Source organism: Phalangium opilio, unplaced genomic scaffold (genome assembly GCF_054372755.1).
Source record: "Phalangium opilio isolate 3A_F unplaced genomic scaffold, DU_Popi_V2 ptg000024l_1, whole genome shotgun sequence".
NCBI lineage: Eukaryota > Metazoa > Arthropoda > Arachnida > Opiliones > Phalangiidae > Phalangium > Phalangium opilio.
The window spans coordinates 1,416,814-1,440,002 of NW_028324155.1; the positions used below are offsets into that span (position 1 = coordinate 1,416,814).

At 38.4% G+C, this 23,189-nt stretch overlaps 2 protein-coding genes across 3 annotated transcripts; both read right to left on the reverse strand.

Annotated features, from left to right (window-relative positions):
• Positions 1-1,284: 1,284 nt before the first annotated feature.
• On the reverse strand, positions 1,285-5,355 carry aay (phosphoserine phosphatase). Of its 2 annotated transcripts, none has more exons than XM_089867705.1 (6): positions 5,029-5,355; positions 3,260-3,430; positions 2,895-3,029; positions 2,152-2,297; positions 1,832-1,980; positions 1,285-1,724 (listed from the first exon to the last, which is right to left on the reverse strand). In XM_089867705.1, exons 2-6 carry the CDS (start codon positions 3,418-3,420, stop codon positions 1,614-1,616), a joined length of 702 nt encoding a protein of 233 aa, XP_089723831.1. In that variant the 5' UTR covers positions 3,421-3,430; positions 5,029-5,355; the 3' UTR covers positions 1,285-1,613. The 2 variants fall into 2 exon arrangements, with proteins under 2 accessions (XP_089723831.1, XP_089723830.1); XM_089867704.1 differs by lacking the exon at positions 5,029-5,355 and adding an exon at positions 4,156-4,303.
• Positions 5,356-6,554: 1,199 nt separating this feature from the next.
• dom (domino helicase) lies at positions 6,555-23,153 on the reverse strand. Its single transcript, XM_089867698.1, has 35 exons — positions 23,012-23,153; positions 21,988-22,352; positions 20,803-21,909; positions 20,414-20,724; positions 20,164-20,349; positions 19,957-20,097; positions 19,690-19,885; positions 18,977-19,626; positions 18,490-18,915; positions 18,324-18,434; positions 18,005-18,256; positions 17,802-17,938; positions 17,074-17,726; positions 16,745-17,014; positions 16,474-16,644; positions 16,274-16,404; positions 15,881-16,200; positions 15,208-15,410; positions 14,658-15,139; positions 14,449-14,577; positions 14,172-14,342; positions 14,010-14,093; positions 13,802-13,942; positions 11,531-11,566; positions 11,307-11,466; positions 10,954-11,234; positions 10,662-10,889; positions 10,069-10,491; positions 9,783-10,001; positions 8,826-9,719; positions 8,594-8,764; positions 8,373-8,534; positions 8,003-8,263; positions 7,165-7,803; positions 6,555-7,081 (listed from the first exon to the last, which is right to left on the reverse strand). Exons 2-35 carry the CDS (start codon positions 22,346-22,348, stop codon positions 7,067-7,069), a joined length of 10,122 nt encoding a protein of 3,373 aa, XP_089723824.1. The 5' UTR covers positions 22,349-22,352; positions 23,012-23,153; the 3' UTR covers positions 6,555-7,066.
• Between the last annotated feature and the right edge of the window lie 36 nt (positions 23,154-23,189).

The following is a 23,189-nucleotide window of genomic DNA, read 5'->3' on the forward strand; positions in this document are numbered from 1 at the left end:
TTTTTATTTTTTTTTTTTTTTTTTTGCCAAACGGCTATTTAAACCCCTATGGAGCAAGAGAAAAAAATCGTTGCGTCATAGAAAAAATACGACTACATTATTTTGGCTCAACCCAACCTCTTGTGTCAAAGAGTGTAAAATTAAACTAGCTCAACTATTTAAAGAAATTGCTTAAATTTTAAAGAAATTCCAGTTCTCTGTGGGTTATTAGTCTAATGTAAACAATTCCATTTTCTAACTTGAAATATTCACCAAAATTCTTTTGGCTGATACTTCTTTTGGTTGTAAATCATTTCAACTCAATCATAGCAATGCAAACTACATAATCACGTGAATAGGTAGTGAAAACCCAAATTCCAAAAATATACAACAGTTTCGATAACTTTAGGGAAAACTTCGACCAAAAAATATTATTTTCCATTTCCTGACATATTGGACCCATATCTCGTAACTAAATTGAAGTCCGCGAAGTTATTAGTTTCTCTGAAAGATAAGGAATAATGGTTGTTAATTTTAACTTCGACATAATTTCGTGTTTAGTGGAAGGTACTATAAAGCGTCTTGTAGTAGTCGTTGAGGTATAACATACTCAAAGGGCATACCCGTATCTCTAATAGAACCAGAGTTATGAGCCTCCAAAGTTGGGTGTAACGCTATTCCTATGGAGGGTATGCAAAAATGTACGTGACGTAAAATTGTAGTCGCTTTATGACCTGGTGACTTCAACATCAGCAGAAACAAACTTTGAAATTTAAATTGAAATGTTCTCTCCAGAACATTTAAAATAATGGCTATATACTTAATCAGTAATACATGTATGTACTTTATCTTATCTCTCAGTTAACGGTAAGAGTAGGCCGCTAAATTATAATGAACTCACCAATCTTGTTCCGTAGACATATAGGCCTACGTATATATCTATATATCGTACGATTTAAAAATTAAAACAGGCCTAACTGGAATTTTGTCTTATCTCCATAATTCTTATATACTCGTCGAGTTTCTCGTTTTTTTCTCTATCAATAATGTCAAATATTCGGCTGACTTTTGATTAAACGAAAAAACGCTCATTCAGCGGGAATATTAAAAGCTGGTAATACGCATACAGTCAAGGCCGGACATTTCTTACGTAACGAATAGGAGAAGCGAGTTCCATACCAGACAACCCAAAGATTGCGAGTAACGAAACTCATCTTGTTGCTATGGGCAAATCCACTCAAAGCAAACTTGGGCGTATATCGTTTTACATCAACGCATAAATTAAACATACACAAGTCCAAAGTCTTTTTCTTTTAAATATAATGATTTATTAAGGAAAATATAATAATATTTTAATATTAACAATGGTGTTTGAAATATAAAATAGAATGTTAGAAAGAAAGAGAGAGGGAAAATGTAAGAGTTTTTGTACAATAGTCAATTCAGTGGCTGGAATAATATTTTTAGGAGGGCATTAATGTAATGCTTTTCCGTGTTTTGACTATTCAAATCACTCGCGTACACGCGTTATCGCGCACTTAGTACGCGAAACATTTAGTTTCTAAAACACACGAAAATTAAATCTAAAAAAAAAATACTTCATCGCGCGATATTTTAAACAAGTCAATTGCTATTTAATTTTTGTTTAATTCTTGTATAAGTTCTTGAAAACTATACGCGAACCACTTGGCGTCTTGCTTGACTTTTTCGCGAATTTGATTTCCTCCAAAGCCAATAAACGCGTCCTATAACGTGACAAAAATAGCAATTAGTTACGTAAGAAGTTACTGTTGAGATATTATTATTATACACTGTATACATTATGAAAGAAATATAAATGTTAAAAACTTACAGCGGGCGGGCATGAATTTAAGTCTGTTGCACCATCTCCAACCATAACGACCCTTTGGTAACCGTATTTCTTCTTTAAACACGATATTAAAGTACCTTTACCATCTTGATAAGCGGTGGGTTGCGTTTCATCGTAACCGGCGTACGATCCTGTTTAAATTAAATAAAGAATCACGAGATGAGCACGTGTTTATGTCAGCTGGAGGGATTTTGAACTCCCGTCTGTCTAAAGAGTTTTTCAGGTTTAGCCTCAACCAAAGTTTTCTCTTTGGGGGCTCTGAGACGGGTTGTTAAAAATTTAATTTGCATATATAGACTTACCATCAAAGTAGAATTTTAGTCGATTGGCGAAAACGTTCTTTTTAGGAATACTGAGTTCTTTAGCGACTGGTTCGATAATTGATTTAAAACCTCCCGAAATTAGAAACACATTGACACCACGATCGTGAAGTAGATTGACAAGTTCTCTATTGAATATAAATAATTTTTGATTTAATTAAAACGCCATGGGGGTTTGGAAGACATTTGAAGCTCCTGTAGATATGTTTTCATAGTCGCACATAATATTCTTAAGTCTATTTAGGCCTAATATTGAAATTTTTAAAAGTCTGCGATGTAGGAGACCATTTAAAGGAGTAATAATAAAATCATAAGTTCATAAGGTATGTTCCGATGGACTGCAAAGCCGAGTGTAGTCAATTCTCGCTTGTCGTTAATTCTTGAACTAGCTCGAGCTGGAAGTCTCTAGCATTGCGAAGCATAGGTAATGTCATACTTATGGAAAATATCTTATAAACTTATGATAAAACCCGAGTCTCTTTTAGATAAATGTCAATCTAAATATAGAATATGAAACTGCGCCTAATTTCGGTTTATTCTTTATATCTTTAGCGAGGCTAGCGTATAATTAAAGATAATGTCCATTTTTGAAGATAAATATGCCCGTTGAAGATAAAAGTTAAAATTCAAAAAAAAAAAAAAAAAATTGGCTAGTAACAAAAACTCGCGTTTGACTAGCTGATAATAAAGATGGAGAGTTTTAGGAAAAGGAAAATGAAAATCACCTGATGTGGGGTGTTAGCCTGGGTGGATGAGTTTGAAGGTATTCCTCTATCATTTCCACCGTAGGTTGAATTAGATTTAATCTTTGCGATAATGCGTCATGGAATGATAGACCTCCTCGCATAGCCTTCTGAGTGCTATTAATTATACAAGGAAAAACGTCATTAAAGATATTTATCTCTCCAATGAGACTGCAATTATTTTTCGATGATTTTTCAAATTTTAAAAATATGCCAGAGTTGTTAAAATTAAACTGGTATTTGCCATGTACCTGATCTTAGCGCGAGGCAAGTTTCGTAATGGGCATGCGTTTAATTAAGCAGACTTAAGGCAAAAATTAAAGAGTGATTAAAAAGTGGATGCTTACAGGGCAGCTACTTCTTGTTCGCGTCCAGCAAATTGCGCTAATTCATCAATAGCTTCATCCATACAAACTGTAGAATCAACGTCAAAGCAAACCGCGTCTGCTCCTCGAAACATGGCTCGAGTCGCGCTTTCTGTAGTCGCAAATGAAGGTTGGCGGGTCATGGTTAAATTCCTGAAAGATTAAATAAACAAACTAATTAGAACTGGCGATTTAAATTAAGTTTTAATTGGGGTAATTGCGTAAAAAGTAGTTCGCGAAATTAAGGTTATTTTGGTTGTTCGTATTTTTCATATTTAAATGCCGATTTCAATGATAAAATTAAGTATATCGAAGTTGATTACGGTAAATTAATTGAATTTAAAGCCAACTTAACGTGTAACATAACCGCGCACTGCAAGATAACGGACGCGTTAATATTATTTTCCATTCTTTTTAATTAAACTGCGACTCTCTCTTAGCAAAGTTGCTAGAAAAATATTCTTTATGATCATTTATGAAGTACAGTACAGTTCTGTATCGCCGTTACCATAATCTGCAGCTGTTTTAAACCCTTCGAATGTAAAAGTATTATTTTACGGCATAACCGCACTTACTCTTAAGTGGATCACACATTTTAAAAACTAAATGATGTATCGATTGTTTACCCTAATTCAATCAGTTCTAATTTATAATGTGAAATTGTAAATGTGTTTACCCGGTGTTGTTTACAACATTACTATACGACTAAAGAAGCTGCCTAAAGCCATATAGTCAGACTCGTTTTGTAGTAAAAGCTATATTGAAAACAATCTCCCCTGTCTTTCCCTTTAGTCAACACTTATATTGAATCGACACACTTCCGAAAGCAACCGAGTCCCCCAGTCGGCAGATGCTGGTTCATAACAAACAGGCCTTACCTATTCGGTATAATTCGCATTGGTAGCTTGCGGGTATTGGCCATTAGTAGACCGTAGCCTTTATCAATCACCCGTAACGTTCTAATTATATGCATTTCCGTTTCTGATGTTATTTGGGTCTAACTAAACCAAATTCGGGCCCGAACTGGAGTGTTAGAGATAGTAAGCGTATAACGTCAACCTTTAAGGCCTCTCTATGGAGTACTGAGGTTTTAGCGCAGCCCAGAGTCAATGTTCTAACCCCCAAAAAATCGATGAAGGTTTGTATATCAAATTTACGGCGCCCATTTTCATTCATAAATATATTTTTGAATAGAAGTGTGTAAAGTTTACAGAACTGTCCTAACGTCTACGATTTATGCGTGGGGGTGTTGACATGTACATTGAGTAATAAATTATACGATTTAGGAATGATTTATAATGAAAAATGCCACGATATTATGGTTTACACGTCAGTACAAAATGTACAAGTATGTCAACGTCGATTAATTCAGTTAATATGGAACCATAGCCAAAACTTTTGCAATAAAGTGTGAAAAATTATTAAGAAATTATGGGAAAATAATAAGAAAAAAACACACGGAAACTTGTTATAATAGTTTATTTTTTTTTTTCAAATTGAAAAATATTAAATCTTTAAAGTATATTTAAAATTATTCAAATAAAAATAAAGCGAGTAACTGCTCTTTACGATTTATCTTTAAAGATTAAGAAACCTAAATTGAATTTCCGTCCCCTAAAAGTAATCTAGAGTAATAACCATTAACTAGGTCTATATTCTTCCTTGCCCGGAAATTAGTAAATAAAAAATTTAATTGTGTCACAAATTAAAGAAAATGCCCCCGAGGAAAGTATATAAAAAAGGTATCTTACCTCTACACGGATAATATTGAATCAGTTTGCTCAAGAATCAAGAACTTGGGATGAAGATTGAATACTGAGGAGTGAGTGAGAGAGAGAGAGAGAGTTTTCTGATGCTCTCTTTTCTCTGAAATCTCAGGTGCTTGAATGAGTAGAAAAGTTTCGCGCCGTTTCATGTCATCGTCCCCGGACCATATTTGGAATAGGGAAGGAGGGGGAGGGGGTGCAATTAAACCTTCCTAACCAATCAAAAGGGGTTGTCCTATATACGTAATCCAATGGATAACCAACCCCCGCTTGATCTACAGCCAGTGGAAAGTTTTTAAAATCATCTGGCGCTTCGTTCATCTCCCCAAAAACTTGCCAGAAAATCGAAAATTCTCAATATCTATGAACTTTGGATGTTTTATCCCATTAGAAAAATGATGATTATCTCCCGCCAAGAGCGTACTTAACATATATTTCAGTTTCAACTTAAACAGATTAAGTTTGAGACAACACTATAAACTTAAGAATTCCTCTATAAACGTCTGAGTTTTATTAAAACATTTTAATATTAAAGTCTCCGAAAACATTTTATATCAATCGATTTTTCAAAATTAAATTTGTTTGAGTATTTATAGTTTGGTACTTTAGACTTTGCGCTGCTTGATTTGAATCTTGTAAAACTGTGTAAATATTCATTCAACCAAGTCGCTCAACGTGTATACTTTAGGAAAAAAACTGAGCTTTTACACTCAAACTTTTATCAAAACATTCATTAAAGTAACAAAACGATTTAATCAAGTTATTTAGTTAACTTTTTCCTTAAACAAACTAAGGGAAAAAACCCTGTTGATAAATAATTTCCACGTATATTTAATATCGAGGACACGAATTGAAAATAAATATTTGAGTCTCTATATAAATACGTATTCCTGATAAAATAAATCAAACACACGCTTTTAATTATAATGTAATTAAGCGATACCCAGTGGCGATATTATTTCCTCTAGTTCAAAGGTTCTAAGAAATCAAATAACAGAAAACATAAAAGTGTTACTTTTAATTTCAATTTTCTTTTTATTTTGTAAGGTTTCCCCTTTTCTTGTGGTTTTCATGGGGACTTTAATATATAAAGGTTGAGTAACGAGTAGGTAAAAAAATAGGCTTTATTCTCGGAAAAATAAAATGGCCGCCACGTCATTACGTTGGGTGAATGACTATAAACAACCGATTTATTTAAAATATAAAGGTTGAGTCACGAGTAGGTGGAAAATAGGCCTTATTCTCAGAAAAAACAAAATGGCCGCCGCGTCATTACGTTGGGTGAATCGTAATATGACTAGGCCTATAAACAACCGAATCGTTTAATATATTAAGGTTGAGTCACGACTCGAGTAGGTGAAAAATAGGCCTTATTCAGAGAAAAACAAAATGGCCGCCGCGTCATGACTATAAACAACCGGTTCGACTTCATACCTGGTAGACTCGAGCATTGTCTTGTCCCAAACGTTTGGAGAAACCAATCCACAATAATAAACACACAACACAACGCATTGAAGGTTTAAAATATTTTTTATTTTACAAAAAGATTTCACGCCAGCTAGATCATTAAAATAATAATTAATGTAGAAATGTTATTTACAATGAAAATCCGAACTGAATGTTGATTAAAGTTAATTATAATAACTAAGCCGAGAAAAATATACATATTTCTACATAGTGGCGTGGAATTGAAAAGTTTTGCTACAGGGGAAATAGTGGGTGGATGAAAAGAATATAGGCCTAATCTAACCTATAATTTTTTTAGATCATTTTGAAAATATTTTACCGTTAACTGATAAAGTAGATTTTATTTCAGTTTTTAATTTTATTTAGATAAACCAAGAGAGTTTGAATTATTATAGTCCATCCAAATATTCACTTAAATCTCATTTATTTTTCACGTGACATTATACTTTATATCACTTATAATCGCTTAACTTCCCAACTCGGGAAATAATAAAATCACTTTTTTCGAAAGACATTCCTCTCCTAGACAAACACCGAAAAATTTAAACACAAGTCCCTATCGATTGTTGCCCTAAAAATATAAAAAATTTAATTTTTTTTTATTGTCAACTCAAGTACAATCTATATAAATGAAATGCTGAAACGCTACAATACCATTTGCTTTTGCTGCTGCTGCTGTTGTTGTTGTTGTTGCTTAGCGGCTTGAATGGCAGCTTGAACAACCTGAGCGGCTGTTGGAGTGGCGCTGACATTGCCTTGATTTGTTTTCTCACCCATGGCGGAGTTAACAATGTGTACTAACTGTTGCTGTTGAAGGTTTTCAGTCGAAGTTACTAAAGAAGTAATGGCTGGTATAACCGTGGTTCCCCCAGATTGATTGGCGACTCCGAGTTGATTCGCGGAACTAGCAAAGACATTCTGGGAAAGCAAGGATGTAGTCTGGGCAGACGTTGCCGGTTGAATTTGGAACTGCACTTGAGTTGGATGATGAGCTTGATTAGATCCGCTGGTACGAACCGCTAATGTTACTTGCTGTTGAGTTAAACCGCCCGAAGTCGCTCCTAATTGTTGTAAAAGAGTGGCGGTTTGCGGTTGGCCACTGACCACGACAGTCGCGGGGCTCGAGGTCTTCAGAATTGTCCCTCCTGAAGAGGCAGTTGTAACTAATTGGGTTCCTATTAATGATGAAGCTGAAACTGGTTGATTTTTGAGACCAGCGACGAGATTGGCGTCCGATACTTGTCTCAATTGTTGAGTTTGAATATTAGCCAACGAGGGAGCGGCTGTAACCACCTATAAAACGATAGTTAACCTTCAGCAACGTTTAGCAAAGACGTAGATGTGTGGCGTGCTTGTATCTAGACATTAGTCCACTCTTTAGTCAAAATACAAACTGGGTTTATTTGTCAAAAAACATGACAGCACACCACACTACATTGAAAGCGTTAGAAGCCGCCGCGTTAATTGTTAAGATAATAGGCAAAACAACCACCTGGATAGCCTGTTTTAGCGCAGTTTGAGGCTGACCCAGAGTGCATACAGTGGCACCTACAGAGGGTTGAGGAATGGGTACGATTCGTGCTTGTACAGTTGTGGTGGTAGGCAGGGAAGTAGCTATGTTTGAAGGATTAATTCCTTGAGAAAAGGCGACTGTCGTTACTGTTTGGGGATTAGGGGCGTTGGTCTGAAGCATAGCATGGGGTAAGAGCTGAGCCGTGGCCCCCTGATTCGACTGAGCCGCAGCAGCCGCTACCTAAGAGTTGATAAATCAAGGAGATGTCAATAATGGAGAGACAAACGAGCAATTTTTATTTTTGGGAAATGAGAATTATATATATATCACTTAAACGTTAATTTCTAACCTGTTTCATAACTTGTTGAATTTGTTGAACAGTCATGGTTGTGGTAGCTGGTATTGTCTTTGTACCCTGCTGTCCAATTAAGCCAGCTTGTTGAGAGCCTTGCTGAACTATTTGAACAGTGTTCAGTTGAGTTGGTAAACCCACGGCAGTTTTCCCTTGAACCTATTTAAGAATATACATTTAACTTCTCACGAATGTATTGTACTTGTCAGATAACTTACTTTAGCTACATGAGCTAAGGCCGTCATCTTTTGCTGCTGTTGTTGCTGTTGCTGCAGTTTTCGCTGATTAAGTAAATGCTGTTGTAGTTGAAGTTGTCTTAGTTGTTGTTGAGCCATGACAGCTTGGGTCATGGTTTTTCCTTGTATGTTGGCAGTCACTCCGGGTTTCCCCTGAATATCGCGAACCATTAGAATTTATCTAATGAGCAGAAGGGCTACCTTGAGAACTTACCTGTTGTAAAGCAACGTTTATGTTAACTCCAGCCATAGTGACTGCGCTAACTGGTATGGTTACGCTGGGGCTAACACCCAAAGATGTAGGGGCAGTAACTGTTTTGACTAGAGGCGTCACAGGCACGTTTCCAGCCATAGTTTGTTGGACATGTTGTAATGTTTGTTGCTGTTGTTGCAACTGAGCTTGAGCTATTAACTGAGCAGCAACAGCTTGTTTCTGCTGCTGCAATTGTTGTCTTTTCAACAGTTGGGCCACCTCGGCCTCTGTCATTGCTCTCTGGACAGTTTGTTTGATGATGGCCTGTTTCGCCATTGCCTGTTGTTGTTGTTGTTGGTTAGCAGCGGCGGCCGCGGCCACGACTCTTTGTTGAGCAACCACATTGGCAGTGTTAGGGTTTAAGGGTGAATTAACCGATACCGCCACTTTAGTACCCCCTACAACTTGATTTCCAATTAACTGTTGCTGATTGGCCAACTGAAGTCTTTTCAATTGTTGTTGTTTTAAGACAGCTTGGTCTTGCATCCGCTGCTGCTGCTGTTGTCTTAGTAATGCGGAATGTTTTAAGGCTTGCAATTGCACCGGAGTAAGGTTTCTCGGAGTTCCTCCTTGAGCAGTCAGTTGATTAACTGTAGTAACTGAGTTGGCTGCTACAAGCCCAGAATTAATCCTCTGCGTCGCGGCTTGCAATTGAGCAGCGGTTAAACCGGCAACAGACACCACAGCCGGGGAAGTTGCTGTAGCGCCTGATGTAGTTACAAGGGCTCTAACTTGGCCAGATACAGCGGCGGCTGCCGCAACCATTTCTTGTACAGTCATTGTAGTCGTCAAGCCAGTCGAAGCTGGACGTTGAGCTCTAAGAGTCACCGCGTTTAAAGCAGACATACTCGCGGCCTAACAATTTAAAAATGAGCTGAATTAGCGCAGTTTAAAAGTTGAAAGTTTAAATAAAGTTACAGGAATTCCAGGTTGCCCAACCATTCCAGCCACAGATACCGCGGGTTGACCTTGTCCTAATGGTTTTCCAATAGTAGCAAAAGCCGTCGGTGACGCCCCAGTTTGGCTTATTCCTCCCGCGGTATTAACAACTATGCTATTACCAATGGATTTAGCTAACGAGACTGTGGCTACACCAGCTTGTAATCCAGTCTTTTGATGTTGCTGATTTGCAGCGTGCTATAAAAATAAGCCATTCATAATTTTTTTTAACATTAGAAACAAAGAATATACTATAGCTTCGTACAATCGCTTGAAGTTGATGAGCTTGAGCCAAACTGGCTATTACAGCCTGTGTGGCTTGTTGCTGAGCCAGTGTTCCAGCAACTGACCCAGCTTGTTGTATTTGTTGACGTTGCTGATCAACCACAACCGCGTTTTGAGTTTTCTGTTTCTCGCGACTGATTCTTTCGTGTCTAATGGCTGCTAGTTGAACAGGGTTCAAAGGCTGGTCATAGTTAATACCACTTTCTTGAAGAACAGCCGCGTGCTTGGGATTCTTTCCCACAGGCGCTAACCATGGCTTAAGAGTAGGTGTTCTTTTGTTAGCCACGCCTTTTATAGTCTCGAAATGACTATTGTACAAAACAGTGAAGGAGGTATTGTTGTCTTGAGTATAAAGTTGACTCGTTTTCATTGGACGGTTGTTTTTAGTCTGAAAAATTGAGAACTGATGGCCGTCTTATATAAGTTTAAGTTATTCTACCCACGAATCTAATGGCTTACAACGCAATGGGCTGCGAAAAAAGAGCCTCGCGATACATTTGTTTCTCCTTAGTAAAAGGAGCTAAAGGAGCGAGTGCGTTCAAGCTCAAGCTATATTCCCGCGCACCGACGTACCTTATAGATTCCTTTTGATTTCTTTTGCTTCTTGGGATTTGTATCATAAAGCAACTTTCCCTCTTCTCTGGGAACAATAACAGTCTCGTATCTTTGTTTGCATTGTTTTGGAGAACGGTAAATTCGGCTGCATGAATTGACTACATCAGCCACCAGATCCCAATTGGGTATATGTGCCGGTGATAATATAGTTAAACTAAGAGGTAGATCCTGGTTATTCTGAATAACCTAAAATTTGGGCTTAGTTAGTATTGAAAGAAACTTTAACGCAAAACTACACGTTTTCCAGTACTTGTAAAATGGCCCAATCCTCATGTATGAGCCACTCTAAGCTCTCTCCTGGTACATCCAAACTAGATTTTAGACCAGAAAGCGAACCCTGTTTCATACTGCCAGATCCCATTGTCATCATTTTAGGGAAGCTCAAATTTCCAACACTAAGACCCTTCACTTTTTGAAGTTTCGCTTCTCTTCTCATTTTTAATATGGCAGCGGAAGGTCTATCAAACATTGATCTTGGTACATGCACAACTTCTTCCTTCTTAACCTTTTGCTTTCTGATTGCCGCATTTTCTACAATATTAGGAGGGGGGGGGGCTGAGTGAAACTCTACTTAGGAAAGACGCAGCCATTTAAAATACATACGGAAAGAAGATGGGTCAACTTTCAATCGTTTAGCTTCTTTTTTAACGTAAATGGGAGGTAGATTGGTTTCTGACATAATATTATGTTCGTACCAGAAACCAATACTATGATCAATGTATAGATCATTCTCATTTTGAGGCGGAGTTGGAGGGGCCCAGATCTACGTTATTAAATGTTAATTAATTATAAAAATTGCTTTATAAATTCTACTTTTATCAAATTACCGGCATTTGTTCTTTCCCATTGAATGAAATATAAACCTAATATTTCAAAAGAGAAGAAACCTATCAGGCTAAGCTTATTCTATCAAGGATTTTGTGTCGGAAAGTATTTGCCCAAATTCTAACAACTAAAACTATGTTAAACCAGAAGTATATAATACTTCTCTTCGAGAGAAGTGTACCACAAAGCGGGGTAAGTGTAATGTCACTCTTCCCAACATCGGAACATTTAGAGCAAGGTTACTAAACCGAATCACATACACGATAAATAGTTCCCTCATCATTACTCTATTAGCGCTTAAATATTTGGCAAGACGCGCTTGTGCATTTTGTCCCACGTCAAGACGAGGTTTGTAGGATGATTGCAGGGGATTTAGTGCCAAACAACTATTGAATTCACCTTACGGTGCGAGAGTTACCCATTTGTAGTTTGATGAGCGGGAAAGCAAACTAAAAGGGATCCCTCGCCTGGGAAGAATGACGTTACATAACTAAAGTATTAAGAGGATACAGAGTGTCATCCTTCCTCTATTATCCCCTTCTGGTTAAACTTAAACATCTCGCAACCCATATATATATGCTTATTGTATATAAACTGTGAATGGGAAAGCCCCTTAAGGATAAATTGGCACCGCGGTCATGTATGAAAAAAATGGGAAAAAAATTTCTCCTCCATTCATTCAAAGGAACATGAACTGCCTTGCTCACGAAAAATAAAAATGCATCTTATTTCTCTTGGTAGAATTCGTTGGATAGGAATGGCTAAATATAAATAGCGTGTTTTGGTGCCAGATTACAAAACAATTTTGGCTAGAAAAAACAAAATAGCGACAACTAGGCAATTCCAAATGTTGACTCAATTTACTCAGAAATCTACCAAAAGAAATTGAGCATTCTACGTTTTTTTTTTTTTTTTTTTGAGCAAGATGGTATTTCATTTTTCTACCACATATTGACACCAAAACCCGCTAATCATGGTTTGGAAAAAAAGAATACCACGTCTTGGTTAATATCGCGCGCGAATGTGCCATCCTAAAGGGGGTTTCCATACCAACTTACTCTACCAAGAAATACAAGACACAAATCTGTTTTTTCAGTATGACTGCGACTCAAAATCACTTTTTTATTATTTTTATCGATCAAACAGTATAGTGCAAGCTTTATCACATGTCACAATGAGGAAGAGAAACATTGGCCCATTCTTTTCAGTAAGAAACACAACCAATATTACAACATATATTACAACTAATTCTGTTTAGAGCCAAACAGCGCCAATTTCGCCACTCCGTTTAGTTTTAAGACGCGGCACGGCAACTGGCACCTTTAGCTTTTTTTTTAAAAAAATCCATTGATTTTGGAAGTATTTTTCCGTCATTTACGTCTACGTTATTACCTTTTCAACTCATTTTAAGGTATCGATACGATTAAAAAGAACTAAATTAGCCTTATTCCTGATCAGCGCCATCTACCCATAGCGGTGACTTTGAGAACTACTGTAAGCGGCAAGCCAATCAGATGTCGCTAAAATCTGGTGACGTCATTTTTGGTAAGACCCGAGAGTGCCAGTCAGTGACGTCACCAGATTTTAGCGACATCTGATTGGCTTGCCGCTTACAGTAGTTCTCAAAGTCGCCGCTATGGGTAGGTGGCGCTGATCAGGAATAAGGCTAATTAAGGATTTTTTTTTCAAAAGTTCATGGACCTAAACAAATTGGATCATAGTATTATTTACAACAGTAGGAAAAAAGCGCTAAAACGCGCATTTCATCATACTCCATTCACTTCCGAAGAATTAATCGAGCTAGTATTGTTGGCCAGCAATTTAAGCTTTGATCCCTTATCGTGAATAAGGTCGTTGGTTCCTTTAGCACCCTCTAAACTATCGAGGGAATTGTTCGTAGCTTCCCTAGCGGAGGCTCTTCTAGTTCTTATAACAAACTTGGGATTGGAAAAGGGAGTGACGCTAGCATTTCTAGAACTTCTAGGAAGTACCTTGGTTACTTTGGGAGTAGTATATTGTTCGTCATTTTCAGTCTTAATATTTAGTTTAGACTGACTAATTGTTCTAGTACGAGATCGCGTGGGAGAAATGGGAGGAGACATATCTCGTCTGGGGCTGCTCATACCATCAACCGAATTTTCATCACCACCTCTAAATTTCGAATTAAGCCTGTTACTACGTCTCGTCGGACGCGCGTTCGCGTTCGGGGTATTCTTTTCCGAATCTACACTCTTGTGCCTAGTATGTTTTAGAGACTTATTCTTCTTATCAACCTGATTAGTTGAATCTTCGCGGCTATACGTTAACATATTCTCCTCGTCCTCTTCAATAAGCGCCGCCCTTCTTTCTTCCTCCTCTTTCAAAGCTTTCAATCGACCGAGCTCCCAGTCTTTCTTTTGCGCTTCAATTTCCTCCTACATGAAATTTTAATTTAATAAAAATATTTCAATGACGACTTAAGTAACTTAGACATTATCTCACCTCAGCTTGTTTCAACTGTTCCATTGAGAAAGGTTCTTGAATGGACTCCAAGAATGTAATAGCGTACTTTTCCACGGGAGTTAACTGAAAACGAGTTCATTTTCAGCACACGCACAGAGCTTCAAAACAAAACGATCATTTCGCTCTAGAAAATGAACATACCTGACACATAAGTTTATCCAGTTCTTCTTCAGCTTGCGATTTCTCCTCAATATCCTTAGAGTCAGTTTCCAATGGTATTGATTCATCAAACTCGGCAAATTCCGCAGCAGCTTCCGCTTTAGCAGTCTTTGCAGCTTGTACATCCTGATCCTCTTCAGCCATACCCAAAGCCTTAAATGAAGATAAAGCGTTACAAACAATGAAGATAAAGCGTTACAAACAATGAAGATAAAGCGGCACAAACAATGAATCAAATGGTAAAAACGCAAAAACTCACATGTTCAAACTGCATTTGATTGATGGATGTTTCTTCTTCTTTAGCCAACCTAGCCGCTTCGGCCGCGGCTTTTTTCTCAGCTTCTAAAGTCTGATTGGCATCAAGCCCAAAAAGTTCTTCAACAGCATTCTGTAATGATAATAATGCAGAGTTAGAGAATAACAAACTAAAATATACCAGAAGGAAAATAAAATAACAATTAAACAAACCTTTTTGAAGAATGCCGATGTGAAATTGCCTCCTTCAATGGCTAAATCACCCAAGAGTCTCTTTTGATTGGCCTTTTTAAGTATATTTTCTTCAATAGTTCGATCGCTTATTAACCGATATATATGAACATCCCTGGTTTGACCAATACGATGACACCTATCTTGAGCTTGAGCATCCATAGTTGGATTCCAATCGCTATCGTAAAACACTACAGTATCAGCCCCCGTCAAGTTGATACCGATTCCCCCGGATCTTGTTGACAAAATGAAGCAAAATATCCTCTTATCGGCATTAAATCTTTCCATCAACGCTTGTCTTTGGTCAACCCTGGTTGAACCATCCAGCCTTAAATATGTATGTCCGTGAAAATTAAGGAACTGTTCTAAAATGTCAAGCATTCTCGTCATTTGAGTGAATATCAAAACCCGATGACTCCCGCTTTTTAGTTGCCAGAGTAACTTGTCCAGTGTTTGAAGTTTCCCTAACAGAACGGAAAACAAACTCAGTTGGAACGGGACGAACAAAAATCGAAAAACTATTAATACATACCACAATCATATTGTATTAGTCTTAACTCGGGAAACTGTGTACTAGTTTGACTAATTATTCTGTGCATAAATGCAAATTTTGGGGATAGTTCGGATCTCATGGTTTCTTCTTTGAACTTCTCTTCTTGTATAGAGGAAGGACTCGGATGAGAAACGTGCATCTTTATTCTGGGAGAGCTCACAACCGGTACTGTGAAAACAAACCTGCGAGAGCCATGTGAATGAGTATTAATTTGCATAGACTAATTAATATCAGAAGGGGATAATAGAAGAAGGATGCCACTCTGTATCCTCCTAATGCTTTAGTTATGTAACGTCATTCTTCCCAGGCTCACCCTTTTAGTTTGCTTTCCCGCTCATCAAACTACAAATGGGCATCGCACCGTAAGGTGAATTCTATACATGTTTGGCACTAAATCCCCAGCAATCATCCCACAAACCTCGTCTTGACGTGGGACAAAATTCACAAGCGCGTCTTGCCAAATATTTAAGCGCTAATAGAGTAATGATGAGGGAACTATTTATCGTGTATGTGATTCGGTTTAGTAACCTTGCTCTAAGTGTTCCGATGTTGGGAAGAGTGACGTTACACTCACCCCGCTTTGTGGTACACTTCTCTCGAAGAGAAGTATTATATACTTCTGTTAATAGTAATAGAAAAATCAAAAGTTTACCGTTTCAGGACATCATCAAGTTCCTCCACCAGGCTGACGGGAGTCTTAACTATCTGCCTCAATGTGTCAGTTTGCTTCCAATACTTTTTTGGATTGTAGTGGTATGCCTCAATGCAATGTAAATATCCTTTCCCTTGCCAATCTGGATTAGGAGACGTATCCTCTTTCTCAATTCGCTTGGGCGATTCCTTGGTAATAAATACACTTTCAATAAGATCCTGTCCATAAATGGGACAGGCCAGACATCGCCTGCGATTTGACAACCCCAAATCTCTTAATTTAGATTTTCTAGATTCGGCTTTCTTCTTTTGAAGGGACTCCTATAATTTAGAAGAGTTGGATGGATAAACTATTTTTCTTTTCTTCATTTTCTGGTGAGTAACATTGGCCTACCATATAGAAGATGGAACGTCTCTTCTCCAATTTTGGATCAAGAGTAAGAGGAACAGTTACAGGCGGGTTACCTCGTGTAACAATTTTAGGAACAGTAATTGGACCCATTGGTCTTGGTAATTGAGTAGCACCTACTCGAGATTATTGTAAAAGTGTTAAAAAACATTGAAACGGGTAATCAATTTTGCATAGTTAATTACCAGAAGTGGAATTAGGGACAGAATTACTATTGGTGGAATTAACATTAAGAGGAGCGACCCTCAAAACTGGTTTGGGGTTGACATTATTAGAGGTAGTTTGAACTGGGGTAATGACAGGCGATGTTATTGGAGTTGTTTGAGCAATGGTAACTCTAGTCGCTTGAAACGATGCTGCAAGACAAAATTGCGCATTCAATAATCAAAAATAATCATCACATGATCGCAACAAAGTTGTACAAAAACTATATTAGTGGTTTCAAGTACATCATACCAGCTTGGGAATTAGGTGTTGTTAGTACAACAGGAGTCCCTTGAGCGGTGCTTATAACAGAGCCATCGGGACCCACTGTTCTTTGTTGAGGAGGTGTGGAAGTCAAAAGCAGATGCTGACCGGAAGCGGTTTGCACTAAACGGCCAAAACCAAAAGGAAGAGAGACTTTAGCCCCACCTTGACCCGTTTGGTGTAACTGAACTGTGATGGGAGTAGAGCCAGAAACTTGGGAGTTGACTCCCAAAGAAGACAACTGGGCTACTGATAAACCTGAAACAAAATCTTCATCAAGACAATTTAAACTACAACATAACGTAATAAGAACTTACCACTAGTCGGAACTTGTTGCTGCAGCATCTGGACAGGTTTATCACCGTTACTTACAGCCCCAACTAAGTTGGAGACTGCAGAATTTTGGCTGGTCATAACGACTATCCTTTGCTGAGTAGGCATTCCAATCTGTCCAGGAGTCATTGGTGTTAGCCCAGCCGGGCTGACTAAAGCCGTTCTAATTCCAGCAGGAGCTGGTGAAACCGCTCTGGACTGAGGGGTTAGAGTTCTGGCTTGTAATGGTCTAGGACTTTGGGTCACACCTTGTTGTCCGACAGAGGAAGAAGTTTTGATGTGTAACCTTATTTTGCCAGGTGGACACCTTGGTGGTGGGTCAGGGGCACTGTCAATTTCTTCAACATATTTTGGAGGGGTTTGAAACTTTCTAATACGATGAGCGGCAAACGCCGTAAGAGTCATTTCCAAATCAGCAAATAACAGATTAAGGGCCAATAAGCTAACGTTCTTGAATGGGTCATAAGCCAGACAGTTCGTAACTAGTGAAGCGGTGTTGAAGGTAATACCCTCCATCATAAATGGAGATACAGTTGGACGCGATTCAAATAGATTTGGATGGTTGCACACTTTTCTTAACTGCATCAACACGTTTAAAACACTAAGAAAGTTGCCAGTTTCTAAAGTTTCTTTCGTCCTGATAAGAAAAGGGAAAAGTTTTCAATATCGCATCTAATTAACGCGCGTGTTTATCTAGAAAGGATTTGCCTACTTTGCCCTTGACATGAAATCATCATAGAGATATCTCTGCCTTGTTGATAACCTACACATGATTACATGCTCGTATTTTTGAGGCAATTGCTTCTCCACTTCGCATTTTAACCTTCTTAACAGAAAAGGCCTCAAAATCTTGAGAAGAAAAGGATGACAAGTTTTAATTCCGAGTCTTGATACATTTGAAGGCTATAAACTAACTTTGTGCAGTCTCTTGATGAGTCCTTCATTGTACTCGTGGTTACCTTCAACCATACCCGTCACTGGGTTGACAAACCATTCCCTAAACTCTCTGTGTGACTGGAAGACATTAGGCATGAGGAAGTGCATAAGTGACCACAATTCCATCAAACTATTTTGAAGAGGAGTTCCAGTAAGCAAAAGTCTCCGATTGCTTTGGAAGTTAAGCAGCATTTGCCATCTTTGAGACTTGAAATTTTTGATGTGTTGCGCCTGAAAAAAAAAAAAACCCCATTAGTTTTGAGACTTACTCATGGGCTATGTAGTATACAAATCTTACTTCATCCAAAATGAAGTACTTCCACTTCTTTCTACGAAACGCGGAGTGATCCTGTACAACCAGTTTATAAGATGTAATACAAACGTGGAATGCATTAGGTTTAGTCCAACCCTAAAGAGAAGCGTGTTAGAAGTTGATTCTTTTTGCGCAGAGTCAAAAAATTTACAATTCGTTTCTGTTTCCGATCCTTTGGGGTTCCGTAATAAGTTAATATTTTGAACCCTGGACACCATTTCTTTAACTCCATTTCCCAATTCAACATAACGCTAGTTGGCACAACAATGAGATGAGGTCCCCAATTGCCTTTTTCGCAAGCCAAATGAGCTAACAACGCTATGGTTTGAATAGTTTTTCCCAGCCCCATTTCGTCCGCTAGAATTCCATTCAACTTTCTGTCCTGCATGGCCACGAGCCAGTCGAGTCCAATATGTTGATATTCTCTTAACGTGTGCTTCAACAAAAATGGAACCTTCGTTTGAACTTGAGTGGTGGAAAGCGTGTTGCCTTTGGGTTGAAACTGTTCCGCGGCCGCTGCAATATCACTTATTTCTTTGCTGGGACCTTTTGAATCTTTGCCATCCGAAGAACTAGCCTGTTTAAAGAGTTGTCAGGTTGAGTCAATTGCCTAAGCTTATAAGACCTAAACTATTTACTTTCTGCACTGGAGAACTTTCATCCTGAATTAAATACTCCATTCCTATGTCTTCCATTGGATCATCGCCTGAACTATTATCTACTTCCATTTCCTCTTCTTCAGATTCGTCACTTTCCCCTTCAATGTCAACATCTTCATCCTCATCACTGTCTTGACTATCATCTTCCGTCGTTTCATCTTCAGATTCTTCTGGCATTTCAAAGTCACTGGAATAAGCTTGAGCGTATTTTTCATAGAGTTTTTCAATAGGAATTTCACTCTCTTTTTGCAAATCATCAATTTCGGCCTTGTATTCAATTTTGCCATTCTTGTTTTCCTTTTCTTCTTTATCAATAGTGGCTTCATCATCATCCTCATCTTCATCACTGGCCCGATATTCCTCATCCTTTTCAGTTTTGATTTGGCTTGTAGATGGTTTATCGCTGTAGTCTGAATCCCCGCCACCACCATCTAAAGGCGTCGCTGGTTTGTTAAGAATTTCGCGTGGAAGAGATTTGATCAAGTCTTCCAATGGAACTTCGCCTTCTTTTTGAAGTTGCTCAATCTCGTTGGAAACTTCGGTACTATCTTTCTTTTCTTCAGCTTCTTCTTTGGCTATTGTTTCTTCATCATCAGTTTCATTAACTTGTTGGGGCTCAAAATCTTCATCTATATTAAATGAAAGACGCGTCACGCAAATTACAAAATCGACAGCTGGAAGAAGTTAAGTACCTTGAGAGGATTCAGAATCATTCTTATCCTTCAATGACTTGGAAGTGCCATCAACATTGTCAGATGCATTTTGCATCAGGCCTTGCGTTAGCCAAGAAGAATACTTTTCAGTTTGATCCACAATAAAGTTTAAGTGAATATCCAAGGCTTTCTTTCTTTTTTCATCCAGTCTCGTTTGTTGTTTGAATTCAACCAGCTAGAATCATTAACAATCAACTTAATTTGTTGGACCACACACCAAAACATAGTCCAGTCCAATTCGCATACTTTTTCAATGTTGGACCAAAACTGTTTGATTTCTTTCGCAACTTGGCTGGCAATTCTCCTCAGTTTCATTTGTTCTTCTTTCTCCGCTTTTTCAGCTTTCATTTCCTTTTCTTGATGGTACTTCATGACCATTCTCGCACACTGTAAAGGCATTATGATAAAGAGATCCTGTTGTAACCAATGTACCAATGGTCTTATGAGACACACCTTCTTGGCTGCTGCTTTTTTCCATTTTCTCTCCTGGGCAAAATCAGTAGCCAACCAAATCATTTCTTCAATTAAATAATCCCAGTGAGCTTTTGCCCTGGGTGGTTCTTGAACTTTTGGAAGTCTTTTAGAAGACCACAGACCTTCCTTCCTCAACTCCGCTACCCTCTGCATTACGTAGGCTTCCTAATAACATTTAATTACTATAGCTAAAAGAAAAGGGGCTAAGTGAAATAAACAAAATTAGTACTTGTTTAGCCCTTTCAACAATTTCTTCTTGGGATCCGATGGAAGAGTCATAAACTGCGGATATAGAATGTTGCCTTGTGGGTAATCTATTGGCAAGTGAAGTTGGTAACTTAGTAGATTTTTGGGGGCTTCCTATGGGCATGGATAATGGTCCTTGGGATGGGTCGACTTTTTTGGGTGACTGGACAGCTACTGAAGTTGAAGGCTGAGCCGGAATCAATTGTGTGGTTTGTTTAAGGGGTGTAGAATGACTAGAAATGGCGGTTAATGCGGGTTTGAGTTGAGTAGTTGAAACCTGTTCAACTTGAGTCACTAAAGGAAGATTAAAAACATAGTTTGGTTGGTCCATCTTGTCTTCTTCAGTGGTTTGACTGCGCGAAAGTATCTTACCATATGTATTGGGTGTTGAAGTTACAGCCTGCGTAACTGCGGTAACTGTAGGTGTGGTAATGGTAGTGGTGATTGTTGTACCCTTTAATTGGTTAATCATTCTTTGTTCTTCCTCCTCGTCATTTTCTAAAGCGTTGGCTTTTAAAAACGTCAGTAATTGAGGAGTAACCCGTTTTTTCCAGGCTAAATAGTCCATCATATTCCCGCCATTTTGTAGGAAAAACAATTCTGTCAAGTGTTCAACATAGTTTTCTTTGTTGTTTTTGAATTGCTGTCCTCTGTGTTCGCAAAACCTCTTCCTCATATTGGCAACCTCCGGAGAAGGAGGCGGTCGTTCTTCTAACCTCATTCTTTTAGATTTTGGACCTTGAGATCCCCCACTTCCTGAAGCACTAGCATGAGCGGTAACATTTTGCGCGCTACCTCCACTAACAACACTATTACTCGCGACTTGACGATGAACATTTAGGTTAGAGTTTAAAGTAGAGCCAGAAGCTGAACCAACAGCGCCTGCTAATTGTTTCTGAACTAAAATTCTTTGCTGATTAGCAAGAGCTATAGGGGTCTGTCTCATAGTGGCTTGGGCCACAACTTGACTGAACTGAGCGGCGGATGCACTAACACCACCGACAGTAATGGTAGCATTGGGAATAGCTTTGGCCATGCTGTATGAATGAACTTTTGTGACATCAGCACCTTGAAACTGAATTCCATCCACCAATTGTAAAGTTTGTCCATGTTGACTGACAGCTGCCACTTGAGCTGGAGTCAGTCTAACAGCTACAGTATCTGAACCCCCTTGCACCAGTGCCCTTTGTTGTAATGCAGTTGCTGCGGTAACTGGAACCGTAATCATAGTGGTACCAGACGCGGTGGTAACTTTTTGCAAGTGAATTCCACTAAGAGTGGTCTGTTGTCCATGAAGGTGAGGGTGTGACTGGGACCCTGACACACCCCGCGCTGTAGTAGTAGTTACTGAATAATTTTGAGAGGCGGCAGCTGCCAATATTCTGGCCAGGTTCTGGGGTGTGCTAATAGTGTATGTTGATGTCTGGTTTCCAAGGGCATTTTGGCCTTGAGTAACAGTACCTCCCCTGACACCAGATACTTTTGAAAATGCAAATTAAAACATTTAGAGATGTTGCTAAAACAAATTCACGCGCAACTGATAAGAGCGATGCATACATGCCACTTGCGCAGGAATGGTAATATTTTGTAATTGGCTCCCCAGAGAAACCCCGGGAATAAGGTAATGTTGGAAAGTTGCATTGCTGGATATCTGTCCACCACTAGTGGTAGTTGTTGTAGGGACGCCACTGTGGGAAGCTATCACATTGACAGTCCCACCCAAAGCAGATGAGATTGCAATGCGCTGACCTCCTAAAGAGGTCACCTGGGACTGAACCACTTGTGGTTGGACATGTTGCTCCAAATGAATTACAGCGGGTTGGCTACCAACGTTTGTACCTGTTGTGGAAGTTTCCGCGCTAACCTGATTGACTGATGTGGCTGGGTTTTTAGCAGGGTCACCAATTCCCTGTACCATGGCCCTACACATTAAATACATTACACTAACATTAGGCACCGAAATGGCTTCAAATATTTTTGAACGTATGAAGAATGAAATTATTTTATTTAAAACTTATGAAATTTTAAGAAAGCCCAAACTTATTTTTATTAACTCATGGCATTGGAAAAGAGTCAAGTTATGCCTAATTAAGTAAAACAGCTATAATGTATTTCATTATCTCGCTCTTGCATTGCATAAAGGTAACCACCACGGAACTAAGTCTAAGTCGCAAAGCCCAGTATAGGCTTAGCTCATTGCTAAAAATTATATAACGAAATAAATTAATTTAAATTAAATTAAACTAGAGATGATACAATGTGTAAATGTTCATTCTACTAATTTATTTTAATTGGTTTCTAATTTTTTACAAATACAAAAATTTGTTTTAATTATTTATTAACGGAACCGGCATCGAATAATACAAGAATATATATGTCTATCGATAGTATAGGGCGCGCCCTTATTCTCGCTCTACTCTGATCATAAGCTGACTTTTAGCAGGATTATATAGGCAGTGATCACAGCTTCAGTTGAGAGCGGGGCGCGAATCCTAATTTAGGTCTACCTCTACGCTGATACGGACGGACAAAGAGTCTGCGCAGCGGCCATTACTAAGGGTTGAGAAATCTTCTCTCTTACCAATTTTCAGTCGCTCATAGGGACGAAAATCCTTGACATCGACTTCCAAAAAGTAGCAATCCTTAAACTTTAAACATTTTTCTTCAATTTAATACTACTCGCGACTGTATTTGAAAAGATTTGAGCGTTATTTTTGAAATCAAAAATACTAATTCGATAGAGAAAATATCATAAAACC

Coding starts and splice junctions, on each gene's coding strand:
- dom (XM_089867698.1), bottom strand. CDS start 22,348: ATGGTACAGGGAATTGGTGACCCTGCTAAAAACCCAGCCACATCAGTC. Junction 18,435..18,489: donor ATCGGAAACAGAAACGAATT/GTAAATTTTTTG, acceptor GCTTCTCTTTAG/GGTTGGACTAAACCTAATGC. Junction 10,492..10,661: donor AATCAAAAGGAATCTATAAG/GTACGTCGGTGC, acceptor GACGGCCATCAG/TTCTCAATTTTTCAGACTAA.
- aay (XM_089867704.1), bottom strand. CDS start 4,250: ATGCATATAATTAGAACGTTACGGGTGATTGATAAAGGCTACGGTCTA. Junction 3,030..3,259: donor GAACAAGAAGTAGCTGCCCT/GTAAGCATCCAC, acceptor TATAATTAATAG/CACTCAGAAGGCTATGCGAG. Junction 1,725..1,831: donor TAAATTCATGCCCGCCCGCT/GTAAGTTTTTAA, acceptor GTCACGTTATAG/GACGCGTTTATTGGCTTTGG.